Below are 27,001 nucleotides of genomic sequence, written 5' to 3' on the forward strand. Positions count from 1 at the left end.
CGTGTAAAAAAAAAACAAAAAAACATTCTGATGTGGGCAATTTTCCCTCTGGTCACCAAACTTTATAATAAGATTTCGCTTCCTGCTCTGTAGAGCTCAGTTTTCAGCAGTCACATTGTTGTCTCCACAGTCAGATTGCAGTGACAAATAACACCTCTGTATATAGATAACAATAGGAGCTCACCTCCTTCCCTCTCCCTGCAGGGGTAACAGAGCATGTCATGACAGCTTTCTCATAATTGCTGTAAAGCAAATCTCAGTCATTGTTGTTCATGGCTCAGAGCAGTCTCAAGCCTGATGGCTATCCCATTGCCTTTAAAGGCATCTTTTGTAGATGATCTCTTCTTTAAGGGAATCTGTCACCAGCGACCTCCCTATCCAACTGTTTGCACAGGCACGTAGCTGTGGTTCAACTGATTAAAACACACTTTTTCTTTTATTGATCTGAAGCTCCGTTCCTGGATAACTTTTTCTCAATATGCAAACTAGGCCTTTGGTGCAACAAGGGCGTCACCGTTGCTTTTGTTGCCCCAAGCTCCACTCATTTCTGTGGCCAGCCCTTCCCTCGCTGACTTGCCATTGTCTGGCCCTGTCAATCAAAGCTGTGCAGGAAGCGTTGGCCACAGAAAGAAAAACAGCGTTTTACTCAGGTGAACCACAGCTATATGTCTATGCAAACAGTTTGATAGGCGACAGATTCCCTGTAAAATAATACGATTTTGCTGTACTTATTAAGGGGCAATAGATTGCACCTTCTGTGTAGTACCTAAGAAGTTGCTGTGCACTCATGGTTATGATTCCACTGTGTTCATGATCCTTGCGCTTTCCCTGCCCCCTCCTTCAGTCATTTAATGGCCGCAGTGCAATGCTTTTCGGCCTTTTGGCTAAGATCAAGTGTAGTATCTGTTCTTCAGTTCCTGTAGAGCTACGCTCCAGGACATACTCCAACTGTGGCTAGCAATGGTTGTCGAGCGGAATGGAGAACCACACAGCAACCTTGGGTAGTGGAGCGCGGGAGTAGTAGTGTCCTCCTATGCGAAGCTACCATTGGGCTCTGCTGGATCGAAGCCATGAGGCTGTGTTGTATTGAAAGCCCGAAGTGGTGGTGCCCCAGGGGTGGTATCCCGGGGATGTCTTAACTCGCTGGGTTCTTTTGAGGCCCACAGAGTGATGGCACATTTGCATATTTTTAGTGCACACACCTCTATTAGCTCGGCTTCGGCCTTGAAAATACGAGGAATTTTTATAATTCCGGGCCTTAATGGCACACATTCACTTTATTTATTTTTTATCTTCGCTGTGTGCACTTTTACATGTTTGTTGTGTCCACTAGGATTTTCAGGGTTGCCGGCACCCTTACGGGTACCCCCTCCTTGAGGTCTGGGGGGGAGGGGGGGGGGCATATTGGTTCCTCACCCCCCTGCCAAACCCCTTGGGCTCTCCCTCTGGGGAGAGTCCAGACCTTGTTGAAGCTCCTGGCTGACTCCTTGGGTGGCAGCCTAGGCGAAAGCCAGGAGCATAGATGGGCGTACCCTTGGCTTCGGCTGAGGGTTGCCACTTGTCCCAGTCCCTTGCAGGAGCTTCGGCCCCGGAGGGATTGAGAATGGTTTGTGGGGGGCCCTTTTCTTATGGAGAGGGCCTGCAATAGACCGTGACCTAGTGCACGTTTTTGTGTGGCACACTGAACGATTTTGCTGCACAGGGTGAGAGAGCACGACTTTGGGCTTTCAAAAATAAAATATAAAATATGGATTCCATTACCACGGACCAAAACGCAATTCCATGACGTAATACATAACTGAATGCCTTTACATTCCCTCATTATAGAAGGCTATGGTCAGCAGAACGGATCAGTCATGGAATTGTGTTTTTGTCCGTAGTAACGGAATCCATAACGCAATTCAGTACATACCTGAACTTCAAAACTTGAAGTTCGCATATCCCTAATGAGGAGCAATTACTCAGAAACGGGTGTCTGCAGATGAGGTGCTGTTTTAATTACAAACCGGATTCCAAAAAAGTTGGGACACTAAACAAATTGTGAATAAAAACTGAATGCAATGATGTGGAGATGGCAAATGTCAATATTTTATTTGTAATAGAACGTAGATGACAGATCATTTTAAAGAAAAAATACGTTGATTCAAATTTTCACGGTGTCAACAAATCCCCAAAAAGTTGGGACAAGTAGCAATAAGAGGCTGGAAAAAGTAAATTTGAGCATAACGAAGAGCTGGAAGACCAATTAACACTAATTCGGTCAATTGGCAACATGATTGGGTATAAAAAGAGCTTCTCAGTGTGGCAGTGTCTCTGTGCGTAAGGGTCAAGGCCGTAAAACAATACTGGATGCCCGTGATCTCCGGGCCCTTAAACGACACTGCACCACAAACAGGAATGCTGCTGTAAAGGAAATCACAGAATGGGCTCAGGAATACTTCCAGAAACCATTGTCAGTGAACACAATCCACCGTGCCATCCGCCGTTGCCAGCTAAAACTCTACAGTGCAAAGAAGAAGCCATTTCTAAGCAAGATCCACAAGCTCAGGCGTTTTCACCGGGCCAGGGATCATTTAAAAAGGAGTGTGGCAAAATGGAAGACTGTTCTGTGGTCAGACGAGTCACGATTCAAAGTTCTTTTTGGAAATCTGGGACGCCATGTCATCCAGACCAAAGAGGACAAGGACAACCCAAGTTGTTATCAACGCTCAGTTCAGAAGCCTGCATCCCTGATGGTATGGGGTTGCATGAGTGCGTGTGGCATGGGCAGCTTGCATGTCTGGAAAGGCACCATCAATGCAGAAAAATATATTCAGGTTCTAGAACAACATATGCTCCTATCCAGACGTCATCTCTTTCAGGAAAGACCCTGCATTTTTCAACAAGATAATGCCCGACCACATTCTGCATCAATCACAACATCATGGCTGCGTAGGAGAAGGATCCGGGTACTGAAATGGCCAGTCTGCAGTCCAGATCTTTCACCTATAGAGAACATTTGGCGCATCATAAAGAGGAAGGTGCAACAAAGAAGGCCCAAGGCGATTGAACAGTTAGAGGCCTGTATTAGACAAGAATGGGAGAGCATTCCTATTTCTAAACTTGAGAAACTGGTCTCCTCGGTCCCCAGACGTCTGTTTAGTGTTGTAAGAAGAAGGGGAGATGCCACACAGTCGTGAAAATGGCCTTGTCCCAACTTTTTGGGGATTTGTTGACACCATGAAATTCTGATTCAACATATTTTCCCCTTAAAATGGTACATTTTCTCAGTTTAAACTTTTGTTCCGTGATTTATGTTCTATTCTGAATAAAATATTACAAGTTGGCACCTCCACATCATTGCATTCAGTATTTATTCACGATTTGTATAGTGTCCCAACTTTTTTGGAATCCGGTTTGTATTATCCAAGTCATGTCTTAAGGCCTATTTAAAGGGTCGAACGTTGACTTATAGGATATCTACCTTATTTCTGGTGTCATCAGAGGCACAGGATGCTAAGAGCTCATTTGCATAACTTTATTTGGTGGTTTAAAATGGTTAAAACCTAACAAGAAAATATTAAAGATAAAATATAAAATTTGGCCCGATCCCAACAGAATAAAACTCTAGCCGTGAAAAAGTGACTGTGCCTAGGTTTTTACTCCTGGAATGGAACTTCCATGTGAGACTTCCAGTTTCTGCTTAAATTTTTGGTTTTATCATTTCAGATCTCTCTGGGATTGACCTGGAAGTGGCAGACATTAATTTCCTCACAGATATGGTGAAGTCATTCCTGCAAGAGTTACCCAGTCCCGTAATTCCACTGAATATCCACAGAGACCTTATTCAGGCATTGTTAGGTAAATGCTCTGTCAACCCATGTTGTGCAGGTTTAGTAGTCCGTCCTGCAACTGCCTGTATTTTAACTCTTCATAATCCCTTCAGATGGGGGTATTAAGTTTTCTGGTGGGGAAAAATGTCAAAAGGCGTACAGTGGCTTAAAGATAGATAGATGAAGCCACAGTGCCCTCTTCTTGGGCCATCTCCACACAGAAAATGCCTGTACTGCCAGCAATTGGCTGTGTGGCATTTCCTATGTGTCAAGACTGGGGAACGGGCACCTGGTAAGTGTTGGAACAGGAGTGGCAAGGTGTCGGTGGATTATTGCTTCTTTGAGCCCTTTTGACAATTTTTTTTCCCTGCTGGACAACCCCGTAATAGAGGATTGGCCAGTAACAAGAGTGATATATCCACTGTAGCAATTACAACCATTATCAAATGTTTGGATGTACTACTGAAATGTTGGCCACTATCGACTGTGGACCTTATTCTGGTTCTGTCTATAAAGTGTTTTTTTAAATTTGCACACATTTCAGGGTGTGGAATGAATCTTTTTGCATAGTATACCGATGTTCACATGAAATATTATTTGAATATGCACCGTGCATAGAGTTGAAATGTGCTGCCCCCTACTGGTGCAAGATGAGTAGATTTGTGTGAAATCCTTGTTCAGTATGACAATGTTTGTTTTTTCTATGCATGGTGCCTTGTGAAAGTATTCACCTGCTTTGGTGTTTTTCCTGTGTTATTGCATTGCAACCTGTAATTAAAATGAATTTTAATTTAGATTTTATGTAATGGCCCGGATAAAATAGTCCAAAATGTTGCGTTGGAATTAAAAAAAAATTACATAAGACCTGTAAAGTTGTTAATAGGTATTCTTTGTCATGAAACTCCTAAATAAGGTCTGGTTCAACTAAATCCCTTCCAAAGTCCGATAATTAAGGCTCGTGCACACGGACCCATTTTCGGTCTGCATCCAATCCATGTTTTTTCTGGATCGGATAAAGAACCATTTATCTCAGTGGGGCCATAAAAGATGCGGACAGCACACCCGTCCGTTAGTCTGTTCTGCAGCCCTGCAAAAAAATAGAACATATCTTTTTCTTGTCCATTTTGCAGACAAGGATAAGACATTTCTGAGGAGGAAAAAAAAAACATGGCAGGAAGCACTTGGCTGGGATCTGACAAGAGAAGGCCACTTGCCAAAACTCTGAGAGGGCAGGGAGGGCATTAATCACTAATAGCTACACTGAGGAAGCTCCATAGCGGAGATGGAAGAATCTGTCCACTGGACTGCTATAAGCCGTACACTTCATAATGTGGGGTTTTATGGAAGAGAGGCCAGAAAATGCCATTGCTAAAGAAAACTCATAATGAAACATGTTTGGTGTCTGACAAACAGCACTCCGCAACATATGGAAGAAGGTTCTCTGGTCAGTGGAGACTAAAATTGACCTTTTTGGCTATCATGTCAAATACTAAGGGTGGCGAAGACCCAAGATTTCCCATCACCCCAAGAACACCGTTCCCACAGCGAAGTCTGTTGGCGGCAGCATGCTAGGAGGAGGATTTTCAACAGCAGGGACTGGAAAACCATTCAGGCTTGAAAGATGGATGGTGGTAAAAATACAGCAATTCCTGGGGAAAACTTGTTCCAGTCTGCCTGAGATTTGATACTGGGCGGAGGTTCATCATCCAGCAGGACAGTGACCCTAATCATACTGCATATCAGATTCTGGAGTGCCTTACTTTAAAGCATCACTAACTTTCACAAACACAAGTCAAAAGTTTTGATCAGTGGAGGTCTGAGTGTTGAAACTTTCACAAATCTGTAGAACACAGGGAGAGAATCTCTCTCTGCTACTGAGGACTGAATGAAGACAGACGCATAGACTTCTGTGTAGCTTGTCTCGTGCAGCAAGCAGAGAGAGCACGATATACATGCACTTCTCTCCCCTCATTCTAGAGATCGGTCAGAGTCTTAGCAATCAGGCCCACACTGATCAAAACTTTTGATATGTCTTTATGAAAATTTAAAAGCGTATTCCAGTTATAGAACGTTATCCCCTATCCACAGGATGGGGTATAGCTATCAGATTTGTGGAGGTCCTATCGCCAGGACCCCTACTGATCATGAGCGGCTACGTCCATTTCAGTGGTGCTCCACTGGGTACGGAGCCCCTGTTCTTGTGATTTGGTGGAGGTCCTAGCAGTAGGATAGGGGATAGCTTGGGATAACTGAAATACCTCATTAATGACACTTTAAGGAGGAACATTTAAATGTCTCTGAAGGTCCTAATGAAGGCCCAGACTTCTGTCCAATGGAGCTTATGTGGCAGCACCGCCCATCTAACTTGAAGGAGTTGGAGCAGCTTTGCCTAGTAAAATGGCCCAAATATATATAATTGACTTTCAGGGGGTGAATACTTCAAAGTGGTAGTCATGTTGTGTAAATCAAATGGTACAAACCTCCCAAAAATCTATTTTAATTCCAGGTTGTAATGCAACAAAAAGGAAGAATAGCAGGGGGGGGGGGGGGGGAGGGGAATGTCTTCTCAAGGCACTGTACATTTCCAAAATAAGCTGACCTGTACTTTCCTTATTCCTGGGCATCACATTTGAGCAAATTTAATTGAAAAAAAATGTGTATCTGTTGACTGTCAGGTAGGTGATACTATAAGGTAATGTACTTTTATTACAGTATGGTTATCATAAGGTTTGCTTTCTGTTGCAGACAATGGGGAAGATGTACAGAAGAGAGCGCACGTTTTGTCACTCCTGCAACCACCCGCTGTTCCCATACAGCATGCGCTCACTTTTCAGCATGTCCTCCAGCACATCAGGAAAGCATGCAGTGCCAGTAACTTGAACAGCTTCACAGTCAAAGTTGCTGTAGAGACGTTTGGACCTTTGCTGTTTCGGCCTGCCATCACAGGGTCAGTTCTTGTGTATAATGGCTATGGTGAAGAATGACAGAGGCTTCTATCTGTATTATGAGAGCCTAATGAGGCAAACGTTTAGAGATTAGCATACTGCAGAGTTGCACGCCAGTGTGACCAGTGTTCCCTAGACTATATTCTCCACCAACCTGTTGAGGAATAGTGTGAGGAGTACTGAAGATGCCAAGTTGTGTATAGTAATGTCAGAATTTGAGCTTTGAAGGCCATGCCGATTTCCAAAACAAACGTAGGCTATGTTCACATCTGCATTGGAGGTTCTTTCACAGATTTCGTTGAGAAAGTGCTATTTTGCCTGGTCAAATGCCGTATACTATGACTGAACCCAACGGACCCCACAATAATGACTGGGTCTAACAGGCACCATTGTGTCAGGTTTTTGGATGTGATTGTTGGGTTTCTAAAGAACACACAAATGTCCTATATTGGACACAACTGCCAAGGCCTGGGTCAAATAGTGATGTGCCATGAGCTAAAGTTGCTGTAGAAATAGGGCCATGCATTTAAATTCCACCATGGCATCTTCTAAAGAATTTCTGTAGGTTACCACTGCCCACTGGTTTTTCTGTACTTGAATCACTGCAAAAGGTGCACCACGATGATATGCAACTGACAACACTGGCTAATCCCTCACGCTGATGTTAAGAACTGAGACTTTAGCCAATGTATTGGAGCCCTTTTGCACCACCGTCAAGGTATCTGTGTGGCATGAGGCCTACTACTAGACTACCTAAGGTGTGTGAACACAGTTTATCTCCCCCGGTTATAAACGCGCTACAGTGTTTGGGTTTTTTGAGCATTTCCTCCCATTTAGGCCACGTTATTTTAGTGATTTTTCTTCTGCACTTTATACACACAATGGGGTAGATTTATCAAAAGTGGTGTAAAGGAAAACTGGTTTAGTTGGAAAATGAAAAGTGGAATGTGATTGGTTACAATGGGCAGTAAGTCCTGCTGATATGAATGTACTTATTCGCCAGCTACTGTTGTCATCTACTTAAAGGGGTTTTCCAAGATTTTAATACTGATGACATGTCCTCTAGATCAGTGGGCGTCAGACACCCAGCACCCATCTGATCAGCTGTTCGAGAAGTCCCGTGGCCTTCTCTCAGCTTTTCATAGCCAAGTGACAACACAGTCATCGGTCACTTGGCCTAGACACAGCTCCATTGCAGGGACTGGCGCTGAGTGCTATTCCAAGCCCAGCCGCTATACAATGTACTGCACTGTGCTTGGTAAGCGTGGAGAAGGCTCTGGTGCTAATAGGAGTGCTGCAGCCTTTTCAAACAGCTGATCGGTGGGGGTCCTAGGCATCAGACCACCCACCAATCAGATACAGATGACCTATCCAGAGAATAGATCATCAGTATTAAAATATCAGAAAACCCTTTTAAAGTAATTTTATGTGAGACACATAAATACACGGTTCACAAACACGGCGTACTGAACAGTCTTGATACTATAACGTCAACTTGTCACTCTCATTATTTGCAAAAGTTCCTTACATGATGCACAGAATGTGGAGTTTACAGCAATGTGATGCTTCACTTCACTCAGTAATCCTAAATACCCGAATATCCACAAAGTAGTCCTGGGGGGCTGGGACTAGAAGAAAGAAAAGATTGTCAGTGCAGGTAAGGGGAAGGAAGAAAATTAGTGTGAAATGCAGGTTTTTCCATCAGAACACATGTAGAGAAGTCGCAGAAGAAAATGGAGGAACACTTTAAGACTATTCAGACACACTATACACGTCATGAGGAGCACCACCAGATATGTCAGTGTACAACTCTTTTAGTTCACAGAACATGTGTGCTTCTAATTAAGTATAGTTTTTGTACAAAACACCATTACAATATAAAGATTTCCCAGGAGTTAAAAATGGATGCCTTGTGCTCCTAGCAAGACCCCCCCCTTGACGTTCAGCACATCATAGTATAACAAGCACGGTACCGCACATTTTATAGTGGCTCTGCTTGGTTTTGCATCTCAGTCCCGTCTTGAATGGGACCGATTGGCAGAAAGACCATGTGACCGGTGGATGTGACATCATAGCCCCTGGACCCCTTCAAAACAATTGACAGGGCTGCCAGGAGTCAGACTCCCACTGATCTGATATTAATGAGCTACCCTGAGGTTAGGTCATCAATATTTAAGTCGCGTAAAAACCCTTTTAAAGGGGTTTCCAGAACTTTAGAAGTGATGGCCTATCTTCAGGATGAGCTATCAGTCTCATTCCGCCCATCAGCTGTTTCAGAATATCTCTGGCGCTGGAACTACGCAGCTCACTTCAATGGGAGCCGCTGTGCAGTAACCAGCTCCGTCCACCATGCAGTATCTGTGTTGTTCCATCGCTGACTTTTGGCACTGGAGCTACTGCAGAAAGCTAATTTGCAGGGGGCTCAGGGTGTCTGTCCTCCTCTGATCTGATAATGATGGGTTATCCTCAGGATAGGCCATCACTTGTAAAATCTTGGACAACCCCTTTAAGGCATCAGCCCCATCAGACACCTTACCCACAGTACTAAAGAGTCAACATTTTGAAACGATCCTGTGGGGATTTCAAGTACAGCACTCCAGAAGTGCTACCAGTGTGGTTGCCAGGTTGAGGAGAGAGGTCATAGTAGACAGTCTGTGTGATCCATAGCACATACCGAGGATGGAGCCCTTTTCTATCATTTCTGACTTTTTTTCTTTTACTCTGATCAGGGCAGAAGCTTTGCCAGATTATCCTGCTCTGCTCCTGGAGCTTCTGCTTCAGGATAATGAAGTTCCACAAGATCAGCCTCCCCCAGGTACAGCTTCACTGGAGTAATGACGTTTAATTGAGCGCTCACTGTGTTATGTCTTGTTCTGCTTTTGAATTATTAGATATTAATTAAAATCACTTTGAGGTTTGTGTTTCTGTACTTTAATTATGAAGATGGCTTTACTTTCTGGTTTGTCATTCCTAGCTCTCCCTCCCAAACCGGCAAAACCCAGACTGCCAGCTTCTACAATCAATGGGGTTGGAGGGACACTGCAGGAGGCAGAGTGGTACTGGGGGGACATTTCTAGGTGAGTCACATTTTCCTTGATATTTTGGATGGGGACTACTGAAGTCTGGCAATGCCGAGAACCCAGTTTTCAACTTATTTAGTTGAGCTTATTTTATGGGCAGGTGCACCTTTAACCATCATTGAAACATGTCAGAAGCAAGTAGACTATATGCAGGAGCTTTATCAAAACTGGTGTAAAGTAGAACTGGATTAGTTGCCGATGGCAACCAATCACATTTGAACTTTCGTTTTCCAAAGCTCCTTTTGGAAACTAAAAGATGGAATATAAAAGGTTGCTACGGCCAACTAAGCCAGTTCTATTTCACACCGGTTTTGATAAAGCTCCCCCTATGTGTCATGCACAGTAAAAGGTTGAAATATTGTGCATATGTTCGGCATAAAATGACTGCATAGCTGTGCCTTATCAAGTTGAGTAAGGTTATATTCAGACGGCAGATTTCTTGAACTGTAACATACATCTAAATAAGCTTTGCAAAAATCTGTATGCGTGCTGCAGAACCAATTCAGATGCTTTGAACACATCTCTAGTCACAGAAATTTTAGCAAACATTTTGGTAAAAACAAAAATATGAAAATATACCCTAACGTTTAAGTAACTATGAAGGCACTTGAAAATCTAGGATATAAAAACACATGAGGCTCACATCCTGTACATAGAACATAGACTGCAATATAAATTTTCACATTTGTGAAAAGCAATTCTGTTAAGTCTTTATGTTAACATGATGTGCAGACAGACTTGTTCAGTGCTTGATTGAAATGGATATGATAAAGATATGTGATTTTGACATTGCTATATGTATTAAAAACCAATCATTACATTTTGCTAATGTCTGCATTCAGGGAGGAAGTCAATGATAAACTGCGGGATACACCAGATGGCACATTTTTGGTGAGGGATGCTTCCAGCAAAATCGAAGGAGAGTACACTCTTACTCTAAGGTAATAGAACTCTTCACGAAGGTGTGTACTTTGTGGATTTGTCATGTCTTACCTCAGTGACTTCAGTGGGATAAAACCATGACTGTGGAGTTGGCAAGCCAAGCTTTCAACTTTAACTCCTACAGTCAGGTCCATAAATATTGGGACATCGACACAATTCTAACATGTTTGGCTCTATACACCACCACAGTGGATTTGAAATGAAACAAACAAGATGTGCTTTAACTGCAGACTGTCAGCTTTAATTTGAGGGTATTTACATCCAAATCAGGTGAACGGGGTAGGAATTACAACAGTTTGCATATGTGCCTCCCACTTGTTAAGGGACCAAAAGTAATGGGACAGAATAATAATTATAAATCAAACTTCCACTTTTAAATACTTGGTTGCACATCCTTTGCAGTCAATTACAGCCTGAAGTCTGGAACGCATAGACATCACCAGACGCTGGGTTTCATCCCTGGTGATGCTCTGCCAGGCCTCTACTGCAACTGTCTTCAGTTCCTACTTGTTCTCGGGGTATTTTCCCTTCAGTTTTGTCCAGGGCTGTGGAGTCGGTAGATAAATGCTCCGACTCCTCAGTTTTTGGTACTTCTGACTCCCCGACTCCGACTCCTCTGTATTTAATATGCAAATGTATCTTATACATTCCTTGAAGGAAAGAAAGGCAACATACATATCAATATCATTACCACAGAACTACTAGCTAGGAAACTGCTGCCTTCTCCTTTGTGTGCTGATCTTCTGCTGATAAGGCAGTGGGAGGATCCAGGAAGGGGCATTTTAAAATATTGATTTCCCTATTAGAATCCCACAGTCATGTTTAAACTTTAAGCTAACAATCTGAGTTTACAAGTTTTTATAGCCTTAGCTGAATGACATCAGTTTTTCAAATGGTTTACAGCTTCAGTCTTGAGCTATTGACTATCCATTCCCTTCACTTATACAAGTGTCTCTAGTCCTGCAAAAAACATGTTTACTTAATCAGTTATCAGTGAGAGGCTAGGTTAACCATGGGCGTTGCGTTCCCTGTAACAGCGGAACACAACACAATGGAAAGTATAAGGGCTGTTTCACACGAGCAGATGCTGTGCGGGACATCCGCTGCGTGACTGACAGCCAAGACCCGATGTGGACAGCAGAAGCACGAAACATTAACATGATTGATAATGCTCCATGCCTCTCCGTGATCTCTTTACTACAAAAACACAGTGAGATAATTCAGACCTGCAGTTTGCTGCTTTTACCTGGTGCGGCGGTGGTGCCATCGGGTCCCCATGGGGCTGTAGGGGGAACCCGATGGCATGGAAGGCAGCGGGATGCCTTCCTGAGGCACCGCGCTGCTTTCCGGTGAAGAGCCTGTGAGATCCAGCCCCCTGGATCTCACAGGCCGGAAGCTGTATGAGTAATACACACAGTATTACTCATACAGCCAATGCATTCCTATACAGAAGTATTGGAATGCATTGTAAAGGATTAGACCCCCAAAAGTTCAAGTCCCAAAATGGGACAAAAAAAAAGTTGAAAGTTTTCCCCCCCAAAAATTAAAAGTTTCAAGTAAAAATAAACCAAAACGTAATTTTCCCCAAATAAAGTGAAAACAAAATTGGTAAAATATAGGGGGGGGTGGAAGAAAGTATACATATTAGGTATCGCCGCGTCCGTATCCACCGGCTCTATAAACATATCACATGACCTAACCCCTCAGATGAACACTGTAAAGAAATAAAAACTGTGCTAAATAAACCATTTTTTGTCACCTTACATCACAAAAAGTGTAATAGCAAGCGATCAAAAAGTCACACGCACCCCAAAATAGTGCCAATAAAACAGTCATCTCATCCTGCAAAAATCATACCCTACCCAAGGTAATCGCCCAAAAACTGAAAAAAATATGGCTCTGAGACTATGGAAACACTAAAACATGATTTTTTATTTTTTTTTGCTTCAAAAATGAAATCATTGTGTAAAAAAAGTATACATATTAGGTATCGCCGCATCCGTGACAACCTGGTCTATAAAAATATCACATGATCTAATCTGTCAGATGAATGTTGTAAATAACAAAAAATAAAAACAGCTATTTCTTGTTATCTTGCCTCACAAAAAGTGTAATATAGAGCAACCAAAAATCATATGTACCCTAAACTAGTACCAACAATACTTCCGCCCTATCCCGTAGTTTCTAAAATGGGGACACTTTTTGGGAGTTTCTACTCTAGGGGTGCATCAGGGGGGCTTCAAATGGGACATGGTGTAAAAAAAAAAAAAAAGCAGTCCAGCGAAATCTGCCTTCCAAAAACCGTATGGCATTCCTTTCCTTCTGCGCCCTGCCGTGTTCCCGTACAGTAGTTTACGACCACATATGGGGTGTTTATGTAAACTACAGAATCAGAGCCATAAATATTGAGTTTGGTTTGGCCGTTAACCCTTGCTTTGTAACTGGAAAATAATTATTAAAAAGGAAAATCTGCCAGAAAAGTGAAATTTTGAAATTGTATCTCCATTTTCCATTAATTCTTGTGGAACACCTAAAGGATTAACAAAGTTAGTAAAATCAGTTTTGAATACCTTGAGGGGTGTAGTTTATAGAATCGGGTCATTTTTGGGTGGTTTCTATTATGTAAGCCTCGCAGAGTGACTTCAGACCTGAACTGGTCCCTAAAAATTGGGTTTTTGAAAATTTCAGAAAAATTCAAGATTTGCTTCTAAACTTCTAAGCCTTGTAACATTCCCCATGTGTCTACTTCATGTTTGGATCCTTTTGGTAATGATAAGTAATAACTATTTTTGGAGGTATTACTATGTATTATAGAGGTAGAGAAATTGAAACATGGAAATGTGCAATATTTTTTTTACAAATTTTTGGTAAATTTTGTATTTATTTTTTTTTATAAATAAAAAAAGTGATTTATTTTTGTTTTACTTCATTTTACCAGTGTCATGAAGTACAATATGTGATGAAAAAACAATCTCGGAATGGCCTGGATAAGTCAAATCGTTTTAAAGTTATCACCACTTAAAGTGACACTGGTCAGATTTGCAAAAAATGGCCAAGTCCTTAAGGTGAAATAGGGCCGAGTCCTTAAGGGGTTAAATTAAAGCTGAGTCTGCAGTTAATGCACATCTTGTTCGTTTAATTTCAAATCCATTATGGTGTATAGAGCCAAAAATGTTAAAATTGTGTCGATGTCTCAATATATATATGGACCTGATATTTTTCCAGCCACTCAAAACTGACTCAGACTCCACACCCAGTTAGTTGCGATCATTCTTTATTTTTAAGTGCCATTAATTCCAGTGCGTTGTACATATGACAAGGGGTTTACATACATACCTACATACATACATACATACATACATACATACAATACAATACAGACCAAAAGTTTGGACACACCTTCTCATTCAAAGCGTTTTCTTTATTTTCATGACTATGAAAATTGTAGATTCACACTAAAGGCATCAAAATATGAATTAACACATGTGGAATTATATACATAACAAAAATGTGTGAAACAACTGAAAATATGTCCTATTCTAGGTTCTTCAAAGTAGCCACCTTTTGCTTTGATTACTGCTTTGCACACTCTTGGCATTCTCTTGATGAGCTTCATGAGGTAGTCACCTGAAATGGTTTTCACTTCACAGGTGTGCCCTGTCAGGTTTAATAAGTGGGATTTCTTGCCTTATAAATGGGGCTGGGACCATCAGTTGCCTTGTGGAGAAGTCAGGTGGCTACACAGCTGATAGTCCTACTGAATAGACTGTTAGAATTTGTATTATGGCAAGAAAAAAGCAGCTAAGTAAAGAACGAGTGGCCATCATTACTTTAAGAAATGAAGGTCAGTCAGTCCGAAAAATTGGGAAAACTTTGAAAGTGTCCCCAAGTGCAGTCACAAAAACCATCAAGGGCTACAAAGAAACTGGCTCACATGCGGACCGCCCCAGGAAAGGAAGTTCCTCCGAGTCACCAGCCTCCGAAATCGCAGGTTAACAGCAGCTCAGATTAGAGACCAGGTCAATGCAACACAGAGTTCTAGCAGCAGACATATCTCTAGAACAACTGTTAAGAGGAGACTGTGTGAATCAGGCCTTCATGGTAGAATATCTGCTAGGAAACCACTGCTAAGGACAGGCAACAAGCAGAAGAGACTTGTTTGGGCTAAAGAACACAAGGAATGGACATTAGACCAGTGGAAATCTGTGCTTTGGTCTGATGAGTCCAAATTTGAGATCTTTGGTTCCAACCACCGTGTCTTTCTGCGACGCAGAAAAGGTGAAAGGATGCACTCTACATGCCTGGCTTCCCACCGTGAAGCATGGAGGAGGAGGTGTGATGGTGTGGGGGTGGTTTGCTGGTGACACTGTTGGGGATTTATTCAAAATTGAAGGCATACTGAACCAGCATGGCTACCACAGCATCTTGCAGCGGCATGCTATTCCATCCGGTTTGCGTTTAGTTGGACCATCATTTATTTTTCAACAGGACAATGACCCCAAACACACCTCCAGGCTGTGTAAGGGCTATTTGACCATGAAGGAGAGTGATGGGGTGCTGCGCCAGATGACCTGGCCTCCACAGTCACCGGACCTGAACCCAATCGAGATGGTTTGGGGTGAGCTGGACCGCAGAGTGAAGGCAAAAGGGCCAACAAGTGCTAAGCATCTCTGGGAACTCCTTCAAGACTGTTGGAAGACCATTTCAGGTGACTACCTCTTGAAGCTCATCAAGAGAATGCCAAGAGTGTGCAAAGCAGTAATCAAAGCAAAAGGTGGCTACTTTGAAGAACCTAGAATATGACATATTTTCAGTTATTTCACACATTTTTGTTATGTATATAATTCCACATGTGTTAATTCATAGTTTCGATGCCTTCAGTGTGAATCTACAATTTTCATAGTCATGAAAATAAAGAAAACTCTTTGAATGAGAAGGTGTGTCCAAACTTTTGGTCTGTACTGTACATAACAAAAATAAATACAGTAAGCATGGACTTGGTGATAGATTAGTACATACGGCGAGGATCCTGCCCACAAGGGCTTACAATCTACAAGGGAAGGGGAAAGTAGGTGACAGTAGAAGCTGCCTATATGACTGAGAAGCAGCAGCAGCATGGTTATTGTAGGTTGTAGGCTTCTCTGATAAAGGTAAGTTTTCAGGTTGCTTTTGAAAGTTTGGATGGTGAGAGAGGCTGTCATGTGGGCAGCAAAGAAGGAGTTCTTGTAAGAATCAGAGATTGCATGTGGGGCTATATTAGGAGGTTAGGTCAGAATTGTAAGGACAGGACACATGGTAAATGGCATTGTATGTTTTTATTTGTACTTTGAACTGAATTTGTTGTGTAATGGGAGAGCCAGTGAAGGCAGAGGTAAGCTGAGAACAAACAAGAGGACACGTGAATTAACTGGGCAGAAGAGTGTAGGATATTTAGGAGGGCTGTAAGAGTGTTGGGTGGAAGGCCACAGAAGAAGTTGCAGTAGTCTAGGCAGCAGATGATGGGGGCATACACTAGTCTTTTAGTTGACTCAAGGTTGTGCTTTTGATTTGGGGGTGGCGGGATGTGGTAAGGTCTTGGATGTGTGAAGGAAAGGGCAGAATCAAATGTTATCCCAAGGCAGCGGACTTGACACTGATGAAAGCTTGGTGTCATTAGCTGTGAATGATGGGTCTGGTAGTGAATGATGGGTCTGGTGGTGGGGGCTGAGTGACATGTTGAGTTTTACGAAGGAGGAGGATATAGTTAATAGACATGCTGGGATCCTGCATAGCTACGAAGTGACATTTGGCCATAGAGGTAGATTTGAAGGTCTTCAACATAGAAGTGGTAATGGAAGTCAAAGTCCATGAGCAGTCCTAGGCCAAAGGTATAAATGGAAAACAGTAGGACTCCCAGGACAGATCCTTGACGCACACCAACAGAGAGAGGGTAGTTGGGGTGAGGAGGTGATGCATGAGTGGGAGACACTGAATGTTCAGTTGGTGAGGTTTGAGGAAATCCAGAAGAGAACTAAGTGTCTGATGCCAAGGGATGAATTTGTAACCAGAGGGAGTGGTTGGCTGTGTCAAAGACAGAGGACAGGTCTAGAAGAAGCAATACAGAATAATGACATTTAGTGTTGGCAGCTAGCAAATCATTAGTGACTTTTATTAGGGTACTTTCATTAAAATGATCTAGTTGGAAGCCAGATTGTAGCTGGTCAAAGAGCGAATGCATAATACATTACAGCTGATGTTAGGTAGGGACATACAGCATTATAAATCATTATAAAGCCGTGAGGTCCCGTTACAACACAGGAAATCACGCTCCCACGCAGAGCCTGTTTCCCGCAGACAACTTGCTTGACTGAAAGTGGCCTTAGATTGTTTTCACAGAAATGACCCTTTGACTTGAATGTATACAACTTAGAATAACCTATGAATATTACCAGGTGTGAACAAAAGGGAGGATATGCATGCGATATAATATGGACACAGTCAAAGCAGAAAAATCTGCCTAAATATTCAGCATTCCTATACTGCTGCTACTTTTACTGCTAACTTTGACCTTTTTTTTATTTTAGGAAGGGTGGAAACAACAAACTGATTAAAATATTCAACCGGGATAACATGTATGGTTTTTCGGAACCTTTGACTTTTACGTCTGTCATGGCTCTAATTGCACATTATCGTCATGAGTCTCTAGCTCAGTATAATGCTAAACTGGACACCAAACTTCTGTACCCCATGTCCAAATACCAGCAGGTAAGAGTTAGTAGCTGTGGGTTTTACTGATACATTTATGTTTGCCTTAATCTAACTAACCTTTTTATGGAAATTTAGGACCAGATTGTCAAGGAAGACAGTGTGGAAGCCGTAGGGGAACAGCTTAAAATTTATAGTCAGCAATACAGAGATAAAAGTCACGAGTTTGATTCGCTTTATGAAGAATACACAAGGACAACTCAGGTAATCCCTTGACTGTACTTATTAGCGGGTATTCTGCTCTCACAGGTTTTACTCACGAGCCTCAACCTTCTGTTTTTTAACAGGAATTGCAAATGAAGCGGACAGCTATTGAGGCTTTTAAAGAAACCATCAAAATCTTTGAGGAACAGTGTCAGACTCAAGAAGCATTTACAAAGGACTATATTGCGAAGTGTCGCAGGGAGGGCAACAACCAAGAGATAGAAAGGTCAGAACAGCACACAGAAATACTGCTGTTCTTTTGGCCATTCACGTGCAATGCTGTTTCTATTCATTTTTAATTTTTTTTGGGAGTCACAGCTCACCTCATGTTGGGTTTTCCATGGTGGTGGCCAGCAGCCTTCTCGCCAAGATGGTTGTGGTTTTAATGGAAACCATAACGGCAGTGTAAACAGAGCCTAAGATGGGGAATAGTTGTAACATGTCATTTTTGTACTTGTGGGTTGCCGATCCTTAGAATTGAAGGACCATGTGCATGGCTTATTCTTTTGGTGAGAAATGTGTCTATAGGAAATTGTACAAACATCATTTGATACATAACATGTAGCATGTTTATTACTGAAAATGTTAATTTCCAATAATGGTGGACTTGTTATAGAATAGGTTACTTGCGTATGTGTATATACAATGTCTTGCCCTTTTGACACTCTACTTCTTTCCGTCCAACTTCCAACAGAATCATGATAAATGCCGAAAAGCTAAAATCTCGGGTAACAGAGATCCATGACAGTAAAAAGAAACTGGAGCAGGACCTAAAGAAGCAGGCAAATGAAAACCGGGAGATTGACAAGAAAATGAATAGTTTGAAGCCAGACCTGATGCAGCTTCGGAAACTTCGAGATCAGTATCTTGTGTAAGTATCTTGGCTCAGTAGTTCTTTTGCCTAAATCGATTAAAATGCATATTCCTGCGCTTGAGACTGAATTAATTTTGGTTGGGAGGATTGTGCAGGCTTCTCTATGTAAGTAGTAAAACAAATAAATATGAAGAGGTTCTCAGAACTTCTTCTTATGTACAGCTTTATATTCTCACGCTACAACGCCAGCACAGGACCTTCAGTTGGATCCTAATGAACTCAATCTGATGCCAGCACATTGAGTCAGTAAGCGACGTCATTAGGAGCCACCTGTCCCCTCCTTTCCTCAAGTGTAAGAAGTACTGCTGTGTGAGTCACAAGTCTATGGGTACAGGAGCTTGATCTGTGAGTACAAGTTAAAGGGGTTGTGCAGTGTCATGATATTCATGATCTAACCTCAGCATAGGTCATCAATATCAGATCAACGTAGTTTGAAGAGGCTACGGTGCTCATGCAAGAACTGCATCTTAATTCAATGTCTACCTGAACACAGTCTAGACTGTAGCAGTGGTGCAGTGTAGTAACAGTTGTTCGTACCATTCACTTCAGTGGGAGAGGAATCTGTATTTCCAGTGCACTACTGTTACAGTCTAAATGGTGTGCAGGTAAAAATTGAAGAGGGTGCTGCGGTCTGACGTCCACCAATCTGATATTGATAATGTATCCTGAAGATAGGTCATCAATATCATGACACTGCACAACCCCTTTAACTGCCAGGCACTCCAGCGCCCCAGTGTATTATCTATGTGATACCAACACATTACATCCTGTTATACTCTAGTGCTATAATGGCAGCACTGTGTGTAATAACTACATGGCTATGTACATAATGTAGTTTGAAAGGATTACATGACCCAGGCCGTATATTGGTCTATGTAATTTCATCATCATTACGCAACCTGCACCACAATGATCACCTGAAATCTGCCAACAGTTTTATAAAATGACACGCATTCTGGTGTTAATAGTGCAACAGATAAATATTGTATATGATGTAAATGCTACAGTCCACACTGTGCTGCAAAAGCTGTAGTCAGACTTATCTACTGCAAAATTAACAGCAAAAGTTTGTGTATATATACATATACAAACATACATATGTGTGTACACACACAGTAACCAGAACAAAAGCCCACATGAAAATAGCTATGCGTAGCAATAACATCATACACTTAAAGGCTATGTACTCTTTTAAAGGCAATTTAGTTTTAATATTGCATTGCACTCATGTTGAGCTAAAAATGTTAAACCCCTTTCTCTGTACAATCTTGAGATTCTCTAGTAGCAGGCTCTGTTTTTACTGTTTCTGGTCAGGCTTCTCAGCTCCTTATCTACTTTCTCTGACTTTATAAACACCCATTATAGCTCAGCTCTTATTTAAGCCACATTCTAATCAGTAAGATAAGTGTTTATCACCTTTTAGTAATTTAGAGATGAGGGTTATTAGATAACTGTCACAAAGTAAAAGTGAAAGTACCAGTCACACAGCTAGACAGTTAACCCTTTGTGACAGAACAACCAGGGCTGTGGAGTCGGTAGATAAATGCTCCAACTCCTCAGTTTTTGGTACCTCCGACTCCTCTGTATTTAATATGCGAATGTATTTTATACATTCCTTGAAGGAAAGAAAGGAAACATACATGTCATTACCACAGAACTACTGGCTAGGAAGCTGCTGCCTTCTCCTTTGTGCGCTGAAGTTTAAGCTAAGAATCTGAGTTTACAAGTTTTTATAGCCTTAGCTGAATGACAGCAGTTTTTCAAATGGTTTACAGCTTCAGTCTTGAGCTATTGACTATCCATTCCCTTCACTTATACAAGTCTCTAGTCCTGCAAAAAACATATTTACTTAATCAGTTATCAGTAAGAGGTTAGGTTAACCATGGGCATTGCGTTCCCTGTAACAGCGGAACACAACACAATGGAAAATATAAGTATTGCTGTTCGTTAACTGTGCATTGCATGCCATATAGTGAAGCATATGAAAAGCATGCTTCTTCATGGTCACTTAACGTGTTCGTTTTGCGGTAAAGTGACGCACTGCATGCATTGGCCTTTATTCTTACAGTAGAGAAGTACCGTATTTTCGCAAAAGTGGGGGAAAAAATAGCAGTGCGTCTTCTGGGGGCGAATGCTGTGACTGTCCGGTAAATAGGCTGAGAGGGAGGAGGGACTGGGGGCCGGCATCTGTTTCTGTAATGGCAGCGGGGCCTGCTGCAGTCACTGTATTCTACTACACCGGGCCCCGCTCACTGTAGTATACGGTAATCATATCTAACTAGTATTCCAATAATCTTAAATCTAGCGCTGTACTACTTACTTCTAACTTATTGGCAATCAGGAGGCCGGATGGGCGCTCGTAGCGTAGCTCCCTACGTTACGCGCCTGCTCCACCCACTTTATGAATGAAGCAGGCGGCACAGGCGCGTGACGTAGTGAGCTACGCTGCGAGCGCCCGCCCGGCCTCCTGACTGCCAAAAAGTTAGTGGGGGATCTGTAGATGATACATAAGATAAGATGCTATATATGTGTCATCCATAGATGCCACCATATCAGTGCAATCCACAGATGCCCCCACAATAATCCCACATAACAGTGCCATCCATAGATGCCCCCATAATAGTGTCATCCACAGACCACCATTAGTTTTTTTTTCTTATTTTCCTCCTAAAAAACCTAGGTGCGTCTTATAGGGCGAAAAATACAGTAATTAATTATAACTTTTTGTGAACTTGCTTTTTTTTTTTTTCTTTTTTTTTTTATTCCAATTTAAATTTAGTAGGAGTCGGAGTCGGTTCATTTTTTGCCGACTCCGACTCCAGGTACCCAAAATTGCCTCAGACTCCACAGCCCTGGTTTTGTCTTCAGGAAGTGAAATGCATGCTCAATCGGATTCAGGTCAGGTGATTGACTTGGCCATTGCATAACATTCCACTTCTTTCCCTTAAACTCTTTGGTTACTTTTGCAGTATGCTTGGGGTCATTGTCCATCTGGGCTGTAAAGCGCCGTCTAATGAGTTCTGAAGCAGATAATGTTGCCCGAAACACTTCAGAATTCATCCTGCTGCTTTTGTCAGCAGTCACATCATCAATAAATACAAGAGAACCAGTTCCATTGGTAGCCATACATGCCCACACCATGACACTACCATTACCATGCTTCACTGATGAGGTGGGGTATGCTTAGGATAATGAGCAGTTCCTTTCCATCTCCATACTCTTCTCTCCCCATCACTCTGGTACAAGTTGATCTTGGTCTCATCTGTCCATAGGATGTTGTTCCAGAACTGTGAAGGCTTTTTTAGATGTTGTTTGGCAAACTCTAATCTGGCCTTCCTGTTTTTGAGTCTCACCAATGGTTTACATCTTGTGGTGAACCCTCTGTATTCACTCTGGTAAAATCTTCTCTTGATTACGGTAATTAATTAATTATAACTTTTTGTGAATTGGGACATTTAAACTCTGAGTCGGTTCATTTTTCTTGCCGATTTCATGTATATTGCATTATTTACATAGCTCCTGTTGTAAGAACCTCCAGAACCCTTTACATACATGTTTATATGCAGTTGAGTCATTTTAATAAGCTTTATTATTTAAATCGTTCTGTAATTCCCAATTGTGTTCAGTCTGTCTTTTCATAGGAGAGCTGTCATACAGCAATGTGACATCTCAACTTTCTATTGACTTCCTTGGGGTGTGATGGTTAGGACTCGGTATTCTTTTGAACATTCATTTGTTGTCACATTGGACTGTGTGACTTATTGGGGGAGATTTATCAAAGGAGTGATAAGGAAAGTATCTGACCATAGCAACCAACCAGTTTCTAATAGCACTTTGAAAAATAAAAACGAATTGGCTGATATGGGCAGCTACTCCACTTGACGCTCCCACTATGTGCTAAATCTACCTTATTGTCTTTTTGCCTTTTTGTTTCTGCCTTTTGTTTTGCGGTGTGTTTTGTTGCATTTTGGGTGTTTTTCATAACTATTGTTAGTTTGTTTTAGTGTAAACTTTGATTTATTTATTTTTTTACATTTTCAATTTCTGAATTAATATTTTAATTGCTATTTCAGCTGGCTGGTAGGGAATGGTGCTCGACAGAAAGATATCAGTGAATGGCTGGACACGAAGAATGAGCCTGAAGAGTAAGTAATTAACATGAAACAGAAATATTTCAGCCATTACATAATGTGGTATTGATAAATACCCTGTAGGATACTGGTATCATACCAAAGATAGCATTGCTTGGAAAATGTGTGATTAAGGGCTTATGCACACGACCTTATATATTTTGTGGTCCACAAAACATGGATCCGGAAAAAATACGGATGATGTCCGTGTGACATCCATATTACCCTGTACATCCTTTTGTTGCTGATCCATTGTAGCAATGCCTATCCATGAGGACATACGGAAACGGAATGCACACAGTCATTAAAAGTGTGTGTAGTTTAAGAAGGTTTCAGATGTAAACCTGCCAAATGTATGGAAGAGTTCTGATCACTTGCAAAGGTGTTAGTGAGGGATTAAACAGGGGTATGAATAGAGACTGAAGAAGGGCTTAACATAATGAACAAGGTGTCTCACAAGGCATCATCACTTATCTTTTCTCCCTTTCAGTCCATACTCCATGATGGATGATGATGAGGATCTCCCTCACCATGAAGAGAGAACCTGGTACATGGGAAAGATGAAACGTGAACAGGCTGAAGAAATGCTCACTGGGAAGCCAGGTGGTACTTTCTTGATTCGAGAGAGCAGGCAGAAAGGTTGCTATGCATGCTCAGTTGTGTAAGTACAAATTCAGTGCCTTCTGTTTCCCTTTATATATTAAAGGGGTTTTCCTGGAGTCATATATTGATGACCTATCCTGAGGTCCTCAATATCTGATCAGTGGGGGCAGGGGCGGATTGGGATCTTAAAGTGGCCCTGGAAAAAAAAAAAAGTGGCCCCCACGTAGGCGGGTCCAAATTAACAGAAAGCAGGGTTAACACACTTAGACAGGCCCAGCAAGACCATATTGCGGCATAAAATACCGCCTCAGCAGAGCCAAATATCTAAGTGTAACATAATCAATTGCCCCAGCAGAAGAAAAAAACACAATGCAGAATGAGATAGTTCCCCAGCAGCACAAAAGACAGCTCTTTGGTGGCCAGCACCAGCTGCCATGTTCTGTCCTCCTACTCCAGGCGCCTCAAGATGACAATACAGTTGGAATCAGGAGGGCACCTGTGCTCGCCAGCCAGATACATAACTACTTGATGCCCTCAGAGTTAATTAACTATGATAGCGACAGATCATTACTTACCTGGCTCAGGCAGCCACCTGGGCAACGGCCCACCAGGAAATTTCCCTGTAGAGTCTATGGCCAATCAGCCCCTGAGTGGGGGAGACTCTCAGTGCCCCCGCCGATCATTATATTTTTTTTTTTTTTTAAGAGACTGCAGCAAGTCAGTGACATCAGGTTCACCGGTCACATGATCTACTTGCAGCTTGGTCCCAGTGAATGGACTTGAACCACAATACCAAGCACAGCCACTATATAATGTACAGCACTGTACTTGGTTAAATGTGAGGAGGCCGCAGTGCTCAGCAGAGCTAATTGGTGGGGTGCTGGGCGTTGGACCTCAACTGATCAGATATTGATGACCTGTCCTGAGGATAGGTCATCAATATGAGTGTCCCGGAAAGCCCCTTTAAAAAGAATCATTCAACATGTTAACACCCCAGCTGACCACTGTTAAGCCCAAGACCTGAGTGAGTAATATGCTAATATAATCTAATCACTGCCTGCCTTTTAAATATTTATATTTTGCCATGTGTCCCATCCACTTTTAATGTTGCTGCATCCCTACAGTGCACCAATGTGGCAATCACGGGGCGCAGGCGTAATACCAGAACTTAGTTGGGGCAAATCTTGACAAAAGTAATACTGCACATGGTCACAGCATGTACATATGTGCTAGTTATGGGGAAAGGAGATGATAAATCAGGGAACAGTCTTACATCAATTTAAGAGCCTACACCAGATTTGGTGATAGAATAAAGACTCCTCCTAAGTGGTTCAGGACAATAGCCACATTACAGCAGGCAATAGTGAGTAAGTACACAAGCAATAAGTACATATTCTGAATCTGGATAATAAATACGTTCTGTATGTTTCTACACGCATTAACACTTAATCTTACATTTTTAGGGTTGATGGTGACACCAAGCACTGCGTTATCTACAAGACTGCCACCGGTTATGGCTTTGCTGAACCCTATTACCTTTATGCCTCTTTAAAAGAGCTTGTGCTACATTACCAGCACACATCACTAGTGCAACACAACGATGCCCTGAATGTCACGCTGATGTACCCCGTGCTGGCACCACCATCGCGGTGAACTTTTAATCTTCTACCAACTGTGTTTTCAACCACATAAGATGTGCCCTTGGAGTAAATTTGGTTTGGTCTTATGATCTTCTAACTTTAATGATGAGCAACCTCTACTAGAACAATCTCTGTGGGGATTAATAGCTTTGTAGATCACCTATTTTTATTTTTTTTTGTTAAGGAAATTGGCTATTCATTCCTTTCAGAACATAAGATCTTTCCTTAGAGGGAATTACCGTTTTGAGCATTGTGAAGTTGGATGTGTTTATATGCTGCAACTATATCCGTAGCATTGTGTGTACACCATACACAGTAGTTAATTGAAAGTCTTATTCATGTTACACCTTGAAGTAAGATCTATGCCTCCAATCTTCTCTAAGAGGTATTTAATCTTATTTTGTGTGTTTTTTTTTTTTTTTTTTTTTTTCACATTGGTAAAATTAAACCACATACAGAATCAAGCTCTCCTTCTCAGATAGGCCTCTACACCTTCAGTTGTCAGGCACACAGTCTTTTTTGTGGTAGTCATATGCAGTGTGCTTCTTTCTTTGTAGGAGTTTTTAATCAGAATCTTGATTCTAAATCACCAGGTCTGTATTTAGCTATAAACACTACCCATTTGAAATGACACATAGACCAGCAGAACTAGAGTATCTACAGTTCATAGTCCTTTGCTGCATGCTCAACAAAAATAAGCTATATAATTAACATTCACTAAAAAACATTATTTTTTGTCTATGAATCATTGTGTGCTTTGGGCCTCGTGCACACAAACTTGGTGGCTTCTGTGTCGTTCAATTATTTTTTTTTAAGTATAGGCTGCGGACCATTTCATTTCAATGGGTCCGCAGGAAATGCTGACAGCACACCGTGTGCTGTCCGCATCAGTATGTCCGTTCCGTAGCCCCGCAAAAAAAAATAGACCATATCCTATTCTTGTCCTTTTGAGGCATTGTTACAATGGGTTCGCAAAAAAAAACAACTGATGGCATACGGATGTATGCGGACCGCAAAACACATACGGCCGTGTGCATGTAGCCTTACATACAGGAGCAGTCTGTAGACAAAGACGACATAGAAAGTAAAGCCAAAACAAATGAGGTATTCTAAACACTACACTTGGCTCTCTCTCACACACACACATATTTTTTTTACCTTCTGATATAAGGAGGCATACAAGAAACTGTTCCTAACATAGTAATTTCAGTGGACCCACCAGAAAGTGTGACGTCACATTATCATGGTGAGAAGGCTGCAGATAGTGATCAGCAAGGTTCTGAATCTCTAGAAAATAATAATATATATTTTTTATAATCTTTTACTTTGAAGATTTAATGCTACGGCCAGACTGTGGTGCTGGCTCACCACACTTTTCGTTACTTACCTGTCTGAGAACAGGTCACACCTGTATCAAGTTTCCATCACGGTTTTCTGGGTGTTGACAGAATTTCACCTCTGTGATTATAAGTACGGTAGTTGGCGTATGTCGCATTTTAAAGTTTGACATATTTGGCTTTGCAGAGTTGTGTTTTAATGGGATTCTGTAAATCTACCACCCATACAACTTTCCAGGTTTAGAATTACTTGTATTTCCATATTCCACACCAGTTTGTGGTGCTTTAACAAAATCTGCCAGTATATGAACGCGTCCTCAGTCCCCTCATTTTACAAACCAACATAAAGAAAGGATCTGCATAAGTAATACGGTAGTGCAAGGGATTACACTTTGTGCAGATCAATAGATTGCATATTATGATGACAATATAGCAAGCAATCTGCAGGCAGCATGTTATAGAGCTAGAATCGCTGAGCAGATTAATGTATAGACTGTGGGAAAAAATTCTATAAAACCTTAATCATTTATACATTTACTGTATATCTCTGCTCTTTCTGAGGTCAAAATTACCCTATTCAGCTATTTATCAGTGACCCTTTAAATCTCTTCTATTTCTAACTTCAGTTATACAAGAAGGAGGTGTTATCTGTAATTGATAGCATTCCCCGTTTGAGTGTGTATACAGTTA

At 41.7% G+C, this 27,001-nt stretch overlaps 1 protein-coding gene and 1 pseudogene across 1 annotated transcript in view; both read left to right on the forward strand.

Moving 5' to 3' along the window:
• The window catches only part of PIK3R2 (phosphoinositide-3-kinase regulatory subunit 2), a 67,103-nt gene extending 41,251 nt beyond the window's left edge, over nucleotides 1-25,852 (forward strand). Inside the window, exons 5-16 of the mRNA XM_044305655.1 lie at nucleotides 3,709-3,840; nucleotides 6,558-6,759; nucleotides 9,487-9,572; nucleotides 9,732-9,834; nucleotides 10,680-10,778; nucleotides 17,343-17,523; nucleotides 17,602-17,727; nucleotides 17,811-17,953; nucleotides 18,422-18,598; nucleotides 22,675-22,746; nucleotides 23,222-23,392; nucleotides 24,798-25,852. Of these exons, the coding sequence (XP_044161590.1) occupies nucleotides 3,709-3,840; nucleotides 6,558-6,759; nucleotides 9,487-9,572; nucleotides 9,732-9,834; nucleotides 10,680-10,778; nucleotides 17,343-17,523; nucleotides 17,602-17,727; nucleotides 17,811-17,953; nucleotides 18,422-18,598; nucleotides 22,675-22,746; nucleotides 23,222-23,392; nucleotides 24,798-24,987 (1,682 nt within the window). The 3' untranslated portion in view covers nucleotides 24,988-25,852. The remainder of the gene's footprint in view (nucleotides 1-3,708; nucleotides 3,841-6,557; nucleotides 6,760-9,486; nucleotides 9,573-9,731; nucleotides 9,835-10,679; nucleotides 10,779-17,342; nucleotides 17,524-17,601; nucleotides 17,728-17,810; nucleotides 17,954-18,421; nucleotides 18,599-22,674; nucleotides 22,747-23,221; nucleotides 23,393-24,797) is intronic.
• On the forward strand, nucleotides 865-948 carry LOC122925227 (annotated as a pseudogene).
• Nucleotides 25,853-27,001: the final 1,149 nt, after the last annotated feature.

The sequence above is a fragment of the Bufo gargarizans genome, chromosome 1 (assembly GCF_014858855.1).
Source record: "Bufo gargarizans isolate SCDJY-AF-19 chromosome 1, ASM1485885v1, whole genome shotgun sequence".
Taxonomy (NCBI): domain Eukaryota; kingdom Metazoa; phylum Chordata; class Amphibia; order Anura; family Bufonidae; genus Bufo; species Bufo gargarizans.